Source organism: Apis florea, unplaced genomic scaffold, assembly GCF_048593485.1.
Source record: "Apis florea isolate Af1SG1 unplaced genomic scaffold, ASM4859348v1 contig_3765_pilon, whole genome shotgun sequence".
Lineage (NCBI taxonomy): Eukaryota > Metazoa > Arthropoda > Insecta > Hymenoptera > Apidae > Apis > Apis florea.
In genome coordinates this window covers 168,340-181,022 of record NW_028256842.1, presented here as the reverse complement: position 1 = coordinate 181,022, position 12,683 = coordinate 168,340, and the positions used below count along the sequence as shown (strand labels likewise).

Sequence of the window (12,683 nt, the reverse complement as noted above, 5' to 3'; positions counted from 1 at the left end):
ATGATATCGTACTAAATAATAATTATCAAGTAAAAATTCTTCTCGAATATACTTCAGTCTCTATACAAATGGAAATATCGTTCAAGTGTCGTTATTATGTCGTCATATAATAAACAAATAGATAAGTAAAATAGTTACAACAGATTCAACTAGCAACTCGTAGGAATTATCGATCAGGCATAGTGACGTAGTTAAACAAATGGTTGAACGTTTAATCGGTTCGGTTTACAAGTGAAACATACCGCTGCCAGTAAATACGGCTGCCATACGGTGTTTCTGTCAATAATGCCGACAATAAGAATCAGACCGACGACAATGTATCTTGAATATTCCATGGAACAGACGAGATTTCTTTGAGAAGCTTTCGCATGGACAAATGGCTCCAAGATAGGAAGCTTTGGCTTTTCGGTAGCACACTACCTCTGCTACCAAGGAGGTAAATATGTATGTGTATTATCTTTTTATGAGTCTCTATGAAGATTTTTAAAATATAATCACGAAACGTAAGAAAGTATTTCTTAATATAGAAAAAAATTTTTTTTCATGGGAAAGTTTTAAAAATTGTGTTTTATCGTTTCGCGGTGAAAACTTTATTTGTTAGAAGTTAAATAAAATTTCCATTCCTTCGTTTAATAATTGATATTTTACTTTTTTCAATGATTGAATAACAAATATGTTTAAAAAAAATTGTAAGAAATATATTGAATTGTTTTTGAATATTTCTTTTTCTAATTTCTTTCTTTTTCTATTTCAATCAATATATTTTTATCTCCTTTTTTATTTTGAATATATTTTAATATATCTTTGTAATAGTATTTTTAATCAAAAAAAAACTTTTTCGATCAAAATTATATGTAGGATAGGTAAATTATATCTGTTTTTATTCATTAATCTTATTTTTGATATTAAATTATTTTCTTCTCTTGAGAATGAGATTAAAATGAGTAAGAATATGTAGAATATCGTAACCGGAAGATTCTTTTCAGGATACGTGACTTTGACATTGAATTGAATCGATCAATATTTCTTAGTTTAAACACGCAAGATATATTATATACATGATACCACAGACAAAGTATAGAATAGATTTAACATTCATGCATTTTTTTTCGAAGACTAGAATTTTAGTGTTATTCTCAACAAAGAAATAAAATTATAAATAAAAAAAAATAAATATTCTATTATTGAATATTTAAATATATATAAAATATTATGAAATAATCCATATTATATTTTTTATATTCAAAATTAAAATATATATTTTGAAAGAAAAATGATGGAAGTATATTGAATTGAAATTTTGTATTTCATCTATGATCATGCGCTGAAAAAAGTATTAGAAAAAGAAAGCAAATAATGAGACAAAGACAGAAATAGGATAAAAATATGGGAATCAGCGCCATCTTCAGAGTGCCGCAAATGAAACTAATAGACAAGGAAAGAAAATAAAAGAAAAAGGATAGAGATAGAACAAGAATTGATGATTAGCGCCATCTCTGGTTTATCACAAACATTTCTTTAAAAATTGTTTCCTAAATTATTCGAAAGATAGCGCTGATCTTTAATTCCCACTTATCTTATATTTTTTAGCGCCCAAGAAATGGCGCTGAATGTCAATTCTTATTCTATCTCTATCCTTCTTCTACTATTTTCTTTCCTTGTCTATATAGTTTCATTTACGGCACTCTGAAGATGGCGCTGATTCCCATATTTTTACTTTGTTTCTGTCCTTGTCTTTTACATATTTTACGTATTACATATTTCTTTCTCTTTCTTCTAACTTATTCTTTTTCTTAACCAGTATCTTACAGGTAATCTGATCATGTGACATCGTGGATCCGAAATTTCTATCACATTAATAACTCTTAATAATCATTTGATTCATCAATCATGTTAAATTCTATTCCCATAAAGTCACTCCTAGAATTATTAGAAAAACTTTTGCAATCCATAATTATTATAGATTCATTAATTCTTCTATTTCGAGGTAAGTTTATAAAAATTTACAACTCTGTTTGAATTGACATGTTTGAATTATCAAATAATGTTATGCATAAGAAATATCTATTTTGCAGTTAACTGAATAAAACATTTAGAAAAAATATTTATAAATTTGTTGTCCTTTTTATATTAATTCTCTATAAGTTTTATTCTATTTTTTAAAACCAAAAATATGATATACATAATTCTAACCATGTTATGTTAACCATGCAATTATATATTATAATTGCAATAAACAGGATATTTTTAATGAAAAATTTATATTCTACTAGATATATTATATTCTGATAAAAATTTGTCTCACAAATATGAAAGCAGTTTTCTCAATGTTCTCAACAATTATATTTTCAATAGTGAGAAACAAACATATGAACGTGCGTATTGCTATTCATTTATATTATAACGTATAACAAGAAGAATATACAATCAAGAAAAAATAAAAATAACATTTGTGACTCTCGTATGATTTAAATAATAAAATGTTTTTTTTTTTTTAGTCAAACATTTTCTATTGCTTTGTTATTACAATTATATCATCAATTTATTTAAAGATTCTTTATTTCATGAATAAAATATTCATTAAACTCTATCATGTTATTAATTATAAATATCTTATCTATTTTATAGATCTCTTTCTCGTACATATGTATAACCAATCAATAATTCCAGGATTTCCTTTAACTATAAATTCTCTTTTCATATCTTTAACGAAATTGAAGTTCACTACACTCGAAGGAATATTATATAATTTTCGTCATTTTGTTATTATGCTAAAAACAATTCAACCTGGTTCATAGTCATTATTTAAACATAGACAATGTAGCAGCTTAATATCGATTGTCAATAATCAAGAGTTCAACAACAACGCAAAGTAGTCTTTCATCAAGTTTAGTAGCGCTCGGTATGTTCAACGACAAAGGTGTTTCGCCATCGAAATCTCATGAATGCTATTCTCGGATTTTTGTATGTATATAAAAGCTAAAAAAAAATAATATAGAAAAAAACGTTATATAATTATAAATAACTCTTTATAATTTTATTCTTTACAATTATGTATTTATAAATCAATTAATTTTTATTTTATTACAGTTATTGCACAATTATTGCATTTAATTATTATATAAAATTGTTGTAGCATTATTCTACAATTTCCTGCACAAGAATTTGTTTCACATCAAATGGTATTCATTTCATTGTTAGAACATTTAATTATCATAAAGTTTAAATTATTGAATTATTAATTAGATTGAATTTCATTTTCATTATAATATTAGTTATTTTTATAGAAAAAATATATATCATTTTCTATGAATTATTTTTATCGATTTTGAGAATGTTACGATTGCAGATTCATATTGTAACAGGCATTTAAAACATATAGAATTCAAAATAATAAAATGTGTGTTTTATGTGGAAAAAATATGATTGGAATATAAATGCGACACGAAAGAAAAGGTCAAAACAATCATGCAGTTTTTTCGAGGATTTAATTTTTAAATATTCCAGGCAAATAATCAATTCAATTATTTTTCACTCGACGATAACACGCGATTCATTTGATGAGAATAATGGCAATAGTATTCACTTTATTATTGTTTAAGTAGGCCATAGTTGACAACGTCATTGACGTTGTCATAATTTAAAGATAGAAATATTTCTTTGAAATAAAAGTTTGAAATAGTTTTGAAAATTATATTTAATAAAATTATTTGAAATAATTATAAAATCTAAAATTTTTATTAATTTTTATTAATTTTATTAATTGCAAAATAAAATTTTTTCTGATTCAAAAGAAATATTTCTTACGATTTTTCAATTTTTCGAATTTTATAAAATAATCCACAATACATATAATTAATAAATATAAATATATTCCATTGATTTGAAGTTGATAGATTTTCGATTCATGAATTCAGTTGCAGATGCAACTGAATGGATGCAATTGCAGAGCCGTTGAAACGTTTTTAATTAACATCTTAACCTTTCAATGGTAGCGATGCATTTTCTGCCGATTTAAAGTTGATACCGTTTTAAATGTTTAATGATAATACTGCTAAATTAACAAATACCTGAAACCATTGATTTTGGTTATATTAAAAAGACACGAATATGCTGATGAAGTGCTTCCACTTGTCTCGATATGGTCAACGATTTAAGATTCGCAAATTATCGGCAGCATGTGCCACTTTGGTAAGTCACTTTATAAAATATTAAATATTCTATCAATTTCAATTCTATAATTTCAAATTTCTATCATTAATAAAGATATAAAGTGAAAAATCTTTATTAAAAATTTATAGGACTTATATACAATATGTACAAAAATAACAACATAAATAGTGACTCCATTTACTATGAAAATAAATTGAAAAAACAAAAATAAAATTTTTTTTGTTTTGAAATTTTATTTTCGAATAAATTAGATTTTATAATTTTTCAATTGAATTTGACTAATTCTCAATTGAATATAAATTAATTATATAGTAGAAAGTTACTCTACATATGAAAATAAATGTAAAATAAAATATTTTTATTTAAAATTTATTTTTATACAAAATTAAATTTGAAAATTCTCTTGAATACTCTTCTTGACTATTTAAATTCGATCTTAATTGTCCAAAAAATAAAATTCTCTATATAAATACCAATATAATTGATATTTAAATCAAAAATATCAATTATTGTATATAATATATCTATATAACAATGTAGAAAAATTTATTAAAATATTTATTCACTTTAAGAAATAATGTGAGAAACTTTTAATACAAGTACTGGAATTATAAAATTTATACGCAAAATAGTCGAGATATATGAGATATTCTTTCTATTCTAAGAGCGCTTGCGCTGCAAGTTCCGATTCAAATAAAGGCGAAATAGGGGAGCTTGACCCTTGGTCATCGTCGAGAATACAGTGTGGTTTGCAACCTTTATAGTGATAGCATGCTCTTTACGCAGCAGTTCACCTCTTTGCCATGCCTTGCCAAGTATAAAAAGTGGGTACGAGCCCAAAATTTCTTTAGAAATTTTGGTTTTATTTACCTTCCTTCTCGGAAGATCTCAAGTACCGCGACATATGTATTCATCAATAATTATATAAAATTATACATATCTTAGATTATTTTTGCTTCTTTAAATTTAATTGCATTCATAATTGAAATTATTTCTTTTTTATTTGAAAAATTATTTTTATTTTTTTTAATTTTTTTTCAATTTAAAGCAACATTACTGAATACTAAATACACAACTTGCACTTTTTTTAAAAAATTTCTTTTACTTTATTCTTGATATTAATGAAATTATCATCAATATTGTCTTTATTCTCAATCGTATAAATTATGAATTATCGGAATTGAAAATTAGCAATTATGTTAGTCCATATTAATCCATGTGAAGGATGCATCCTATGAATCGCGATTGTCATTACACTTCAATGGGAACACGCGTGCATTCACGTGTCATGGTATATGAAGATAACATCCGCATCATACTTATAACTGTGTCACATATAATATAGAGCTGTCGATTTTCGGTATAAAAAGTATCCACGATGTTTCAACACTTTTTGCTATTTCATAGTTCTTTCGATAATGACGCATCGTATGCATCATGCAGTATGCAATGTTTATACAATCTATATAATTAGTGACACGCATATATATCACATATGAAATGTGTATTATGACAAAAAAAAATGTGGATTTATGTATATTGCTTTTTAAAAATCGGTTTTGAATAGATTTAATGAAATAATTACCTCATATCACATGTATAAATATATAGTCAGCAATTCTATTTGTTGTCTAATGTGATGACCAACATCATTATTATAATTAATATTTAAGTACGATGTCATATTAAATTATATATTTATATGTTTATAAAATTATATTTCGTGATTAATTTCATAGAGTGATTATTATTTATAAAAGAAATTATTTTTCTCATAGGTCACGCGCGCCGAGCAAGGCGATGGAACGATACGAACGACTAGCACGTCTTGGAGAGGGTAGCTACGGTGTAGTCTTCCAGTGTAGAGATCGGCAAACTGGAAAATTGGTAGCTGTAAAAAAGTTCCAACAAACCGAAGATGATCCTCTTATACGCAAAATTGCGCTACGTGAGATAAGACTCCTTAAGGTCAGTGGTTACGTCATAAATAGAGAGAAATAAACTTATGCTTTATACAAAAACTTATAACTGAAAAAAATCTAATTATGTTTTTATAAGAGTATATATCTATTACCACATTAAATATTTTTTTCTTACAATTATTACACGTTAATAATCATTATCGATTTATTTATGTCATGGTATATATAAATTTGATACAATAAGCATAGCTCTGAAATCTCTATATCATATATAATATTTTTTATTGTAAGTATCATTTAAAAAATGATGTACATATCATTATTTATCGATTTGGTACATATAGAACATATTTAGATGATAGTAGATAGGAAATAACCGAAAGTTGTATAATATAATAAAAGTTTCAATATTTAATATTAAATTTAAAAAAAAAAGATTTCTTTTCTATCAAAAAAAAAAATATATGTTGTAAAAAAAGAATAAATAGAAAAAAAGAAGAAAAGTTAGGCATCATTTCTCATCTTATCTAAGAAATACGCCTCTTGCCTTTAATTCCTTCTTCTTTAGTATGGCTTTAACTCTCTCCGTATACTTCCAGGTGAACGACCTTTTGCAGCTTGAAGATACTAAAGCTTCTATTCTATTCATCGTGAATTAAAAAAATTTTGCTTTAAAAATATCGAAAATCTATAGTATTATTGATTTCAATTATGAAATTTATGATTCTTAAATTTTTTGAACAAATAATTAATTAGTTCATAGAAAGAAAATTTATAATTTCACGTAACAAAGTAAAAGCATAAATTTCTTGGTGACTGCAAGAAGTGGCCAACGGTCAATACCGTGGCGGTCAATATCTTAGCGTGTTCTGAGTAACCTAGCCTTATCGAAATAATCGGAAGGTTCTCTCCCAAACATATGCACATTCAAACGAGCCTCCACTCTGCTCTGATATTTCGTTTCAAGGATATTTTCTTTCGTGTACACAATAAATTCAGGACGTGATGTTAATGATTTTTTTTTCATGCAATTTCTAATAGCAAAATCTGTTCTGATAATAAGTTGAAAAGAAAAATTAGAGGTACAGGTTTTATTCTTATTAGAGCCATGGCATTTCTATATATATTTATAGAATTGTTTTATAAAATATATTTTAACAAATAGCATTTTTACAATTTTGCAAAAAATAGCTATTCTTATTTTAATTCTTAACGTAATGTTATTATTTGATAATATATATATATATATATATATATATATATATATACCTTTCATATTATTAAATATTTCAATCTTTATAATTTTTTTGTATTTTGAGTATTATTATATTAAAGTATTTTAAAAAATATATTACATAATCGAGTACACGAAATTGATTACATTTCTAATAAAAATAATAATTTTATGATTTATTTATATATGTCATATTTTATAATCATTTAATACGTTTAATAATAATTTTTAATTAAACGTACTAATTATTCAATAATTTGATAATTCCAATTTCCAAGTGTTTTACACACTTTATAAACCTAAATTCTTTGATTGTAAGATAAATGGTTTATAGAATCTTAAACATCCAAATCTGGTCAATCTTCTGGAGGTCTTCAGGCGGAAACGGAAATTACACCTAGTCTTTGAATATTGCGAGTATACGTTGTTAAATGAGATGGAGAGATATCCGAGTGGGTGTCCGGAAATCACTACAAAACAGCTCACATGGCAAATACTGCAGGGCATCGCATATTGCCATCGATTGGGTTGCGTTCATAGAGATGTAAAGCCGGAAAACATTTTAATCACAGGCGATGGCGTGGTAAAATTATGCGATTTCGGTTTCGCTCGAATGCTCAGTCCTGGTGAAAATTACACAGAATATGTCGCAACTAGATGGTATAGAGCACCTGAACTATTGGTAATTTTTTTTATATAATATTTCTACATTTAATTTTGTTAATAATTCATTAATTTTAATTGTTAAATTTATTTAATTATATTTTATATGTAGAAATAGTAATATGAATTAATTAAAATAAAATGAAAATAATATAAATATAAATTTAATAAAGCTCACTAATAAAATTATAATTTTTCTAAATAATATACTTTATATAGAACATATTTTTGTTTAGATTTCATATATTTTTACATTTTAATAATAAATCATTTTTAATTAGAATAATAAGACAATAGTAAATATATATTATATATTAAAAAAATATTTTTTAATAGGTCGGAGATACTCAATACGGTACACCAGTCGATGTATGGGCAATTGGTTGTGTTTTCGCAGAATTAATACGTGGAGAAGCACTGTGGCCAGGAAAATCAGATGTGGATCAATTATATTTAATTCGAAGAACTATCGGTGACTTATTACCAAGACATTTAGCTATTTTTCAGCAAAATGAATTTTTCGCTGGTATCATTTTACCAACACCTCAAACTCTTATTCCTCTCGAAATTGTTCTACCAAAGAGAGGCAATACAATTTTACAAGTAAATTTAAAATTTTTTTTTTAAATATTTTTTTATTTATAATTTTTTTATTTTTTTTATTTATTATTTTTTATTTATAATAATTATATAAAATGATTAAAAGTTTAAAATAACAAATTTTATTTATTGAATTTAACAGCTTGATTTTCTCAAAAAGTGCTTGGATAAAGATCCTGATGAAAGATGGTCCTGTGAACAACTTTTACAACATCTTTATTTTGAGAATTTTCACTTCAAAATGCCTGAAGCAGAAATGGAGGAATTTGAAAAACTTAAAAAAAATCGGGATAGATCACAAGTATGTATAATTGCAAAATTACAATGATTAATTAACTAATTATGATTAAGTTATATAGATATTTATAATAATAAAAATATTTTAAGTATTATGATATTATGAAGTATTATGATATACTAAAAAATATAATAAATTAACAAAATTATTAAAAACATTTTAATATATCTATTATTATAGAATAGTAATAGCAATGAAATGGTATTACCACAACTTCCTAAGGCTGGTGTTTCGGTACACAGTCAAAATGAAAATCGGCCGAAAAGCTCCTCCATGAATTATCAGCAGAATTTTGATCACCTGCCTACTATTAAAAGGTTTTAATTAAGCTCCTCTGTGATTGTAATATACTTATATGTATATATATACATATATATTTATTTATCTATTTATTTAAACTTTATAAACTTTCATTATAAATTAATAATTGTTAATATATTTTATTTTTATTTTGCACATTTGTCTTTCTAATTTCTGAAAAAATTTTATTTAATTAATATGATTTCCATATATATATATTTATTGTATGTATGTTATATATTATATGTACATCTTAAAATAAAATTTTGTACAAAATGAATATTATATTATCATATTTAATATATATATATATATTATAATAATGGTATAAAATAATTATAATTTAATAATTAATGTATTTTAAAATGTAATTAGAAAGTATATATATTTATAGCAAGTGATTAATTTTATTAATTCTATTAATTCTATTGTTTGTAATTATTACTTCGAAAAATATTGATTTCAATTTCAAAAATATAAATTCATTTTTACATTTGTAATTTATTATAAATTATTACATTAATAAATATTTAATCATAATATTTTATTTATTGATTATTTATCACTTGATTTTGTTAAATCATTGTATAATTCTATAAAAGGGTGTTGACGTCGATCCTTTTCTGGTCTATATTTCTGTACCATATTCCAACCAATATGAATAGCAGCAATACCAGTAAAACACATTAATAGATGAATATTCATTTTTGTAATAATTTTACGTAAAACTTTACGTACTTTATTTACGTAAAAAATATCCACTAATCCTTTATATGTGATAAACGTGATATTATTTTCTTAAAAAAGTTATATAAAGAAGTTAAGTAAATCATATGTTTTATATTTTATGAAGATATATTTTATTATCACTTACAAGATTTAATATCAATATATAATTGATTGCAAATATTTATTGCACTAGTTACAGGTTACGATGCAATCCATTACTTGGCTACGTTGTTTATATAGTATTTAATTTTATACGAATAAATGTACTTTAAATTGATTGGTTAATCATATTTTATATGATATATATCTGAATTTTCTATGAATTTAATTTGGTATTGCATAATATTCTATTGCATATTAATTCTATATCATTCTATAATTAAATAGTTATATTTATAATATAATTAAAATAAAAAAATTAATTTTCACGAATAGAATTTTTGGATGATTTTAAGAAAACATAAATTAGCTATATATAAGTAAGCTATAAGTAATAAGAAGGCGGGAGATTTTTTTTGATAATGTTCTTTAACAGTGAATATTAATGTCAAGAAATGCAATTATATAATTATTTTATATTTTTATTTTTATAACATTATAACATCTTATGATCTGAAGTCAAAAAAATTTATTTTTGTCTAATATATAATACGTGTATATATAATATAAATATCTATTTATAATTATGTCTGATGAAAAAGTAATAAAAACAATACAAAGTACCTTCTCATTATATGGACTTGTACTTTCAAGGTATATTGGATTTTTATATATTAGACTTATAATATATAAGTATATAACATTTTATCATTTAATTTCATAAAAAAATTTATAGAAAACTTAGTCTTGCACTAGCTAAAGAACTTTTAAATGTAGAAGAAAGTGAACAGGAAAATTGGCTTACACAAATAATAGAACATGTTTTGGCTCAAAATTTAACTGATCCAAATGTAACTATTGAAACTCTAAAGCTAGCAATACAAGAATATATAAGACCAAATACATTAAAGGATACAGAAACAGTTTTAAATGTTATAGATATATTTGATGTACCTAAAATCACATATGATTTGTCTAAAAAAAAATTTATTTTGGAAAATATTTCACCAGATTTATATGCTGAAGCACAATATAAATCTACAATTTTTAAAGATAGATTTGAATTACTTTGGTATAGAACTTTAAGACATGAATTATTTACACCACCAAAACTTGGTGAAAAAAAAGAAAATTGGATTGAATTAACATCAATTGAATATCTATTGAGTGAAAGTAAAAAAGGAAATGTTTATGTAATGGGTCTTTTAACTGAATTAACAGAGGGACAATATTATTTAGAAGATACAGAAGGTTTTATAAAACTTGATCTAAAAAAAGCAATATCCTTTTAAAACTTATAAAATAATAATCATAAATATAATTTTTAATATATTATATATATTTATTATCATGTGAACATAATAGATATTAATCCTTAATATTTTTACACAATTTTCAAGATGGTTTAATTATGGAGGCTTCTATTGTAATAGTTAATGGAAATTTCCAAGAAGGTGTTTTACATGTAGAAAATATAGGTTTGCCACCAGCAGAATCATCTAACAATGCACGTGTAGATTTTGGTAATACTAATACATTTGGTGGTTCTCACAATTTATCTTTGAAGTTTTCAGAAAAATTAAAAATTTTTGAAGAAAGTAATAAAGATGGAATGATTGTTTTTGTATCTGAAATATGGTTAGATGATGTAACTGTTTTACGTAAATTTAAAACTATGATAGAAGGATATTCTGAATGTCCTCCTATAGCTTTTGTATTATGTGGCCATTTTTTAAGTTTTTCTACAAATATATCAAGCAAACATAAATTGAAAAAAGGGCTTAAAAATCTTGCTGATATAATAATACAATATCCAGATATAAAACAAACTTCCAAATTTATTTTTGTACCTGCATCAGATGATATTGGATCACCAAAAATTTTACCAAGATCACCACTTCCAAAACATCTTACAGAAGATTTTAGAAAAAATATACCTGGTGCAATCTTTACGACTAATCCATGTAGAATTCAGTATTGTACAAAAGAAATTGTGGTGTTAAGAGAAGATATATTAACAAAAATGTGTAGAAATGCACTTCACTTTCCAAATCAAGGCAATATCTATGATCATGTAAATTTTATTATATTATTAATTATTTATGTATGTTATTTATAAATTATATAATTTTATTTTTTGTAAATGTTTCAGTATGCTAAATCAATCATCTGTCAATCTCATTTGTCTCCTTTGAGTTTGTCAGTAATACCAATATATTGGAAATATAATCATTCTTTACAAATATATCCTACTCCAGATCTTATTGTGGCTGCAGATAGATTTGCAGAATATGAAACTAATTATTCTAATTGTCATGTAATTAATCCTGGATTGTTTTCAAAAAATGATTATTCGTTTAAAGTATATGTTCCAGCATTAAATTTAATTGAGCATTGTGCTATTCCTAAAGATAAAGATGATGTCTAATCATAAATTTTTAATCTTTGAAAATAAATAAAATATTAACAAATAAAACATTAATTCAAAATATTTTACAATATAAATGTTTACAACAAATTTCATTCCTTTATGAATATTTATATATTTATTTATTTATAAATATTATTAGTATAATATTTATTTTCACACTTTAATTGTCATCAATTTTATAATATTTCAAAATATGCATTTTTAGTTCATAATTTAATTCATAAAAATGTTTAT

General features: G+C 23.9%; 2 protein-coding genes and 1 long non-coding RNA gene across 11 annotated transcripts; 2 read left to right on the top strand and 1 right to left on the bottom strand.

Annotated features, from left to right (window-relative positions):
* The first annotated feature begins 187 nt into the window (after nucleotides 1-187).
* On the top strand, nucleotides 188-9,470 carry LOC100865750 (cyclin-dependent kinase-like 4). Of its 9 annotated transcripts, none has more exons than XM_086915055.1 (9): nucleotides 188-436; nucleotides 1,802-1,987; nucleotides 2,274-2,964; nucleotides 4,103-4,191; nucleotides 5,952-6,141; nucleotides 7,664-8,011; nucleotides 8,329-8,595; nucleotides 8,735-8,893; nucleotides 9,071-9,470. In XM_086915055.1, the coding sequence occupies exons 4-9, from the start codon at nucleotides 4,142-4,144 to the stop codon at nucleotides 9,212-9,214; spliced, it is 1,158 nt and encodes a 385-aa protein (XP_086771181.1). In that variant the 5' UTR covers nucleotides 188-436; nucleotides 1,802-1,987; nucleotides 2,274-2,964; nucleotides 4,103-4,141; the 3' UTR covers nucleotides 9,215-9,470. The 9 variants fall into 9 exon arrangements, with proteins under 9 accessions (XP_086771181.1, XP_086771178.1, XP_086771179.1 ...); XM_086915052.1 differs by having other exon boundaries at nucleotides 3,918-4,191; XM_086915053.1 differs by having other exon boundaries at nucleotides 2,076-2,964; nucleotides 3,918-4,191.
* Nucleotides 9,471-9,671: 201 nt separating this feature from the next.
* On the bottom strand, nucleotides 9,672-10,336 carry LOC116415051 (uncharacterized). The gene is made up of 2 exons (XR_004225607.2): nucleotides 10,065-10,336; nucleotides 9,672-9,987 (listed from the first exon to the last, which is right to left on the bottom strand). It is a non-coding gene; the product is annotated as an uncharacterized LOC116415051 (long non-coding RNA).
* Nucleotides 10,337-10,374: 38 nt separating this feature from the next.
* DNApol-epsilon58 (DNA polymerase epsilon subunit 2) lies at nucleotides 10,375-12,509 on the top strand. Its single transcript, XM_012491712.3, has 4 exons — nucleotides 10,375-10,672; nucleotides 10,755-11,298; nucleotides 11,409-12,092; nucleotides 12,171-12,509. The coding sequence occupies exons 1-4, from the start codon at nucleotides 10,605-10,607 to the stop codon at nucleotides 12,444-12,446; spliced, it is 1,572 nt and encodes a 523-aa protein (XP_012347166.1). The 5' UTR covers nucleotides 10,375-10,604; the 3' UTR covers nucleotides 12,447-12,509.
* Nucleotides 12,510-12,683: the final 174 nt, after the last annotated feature.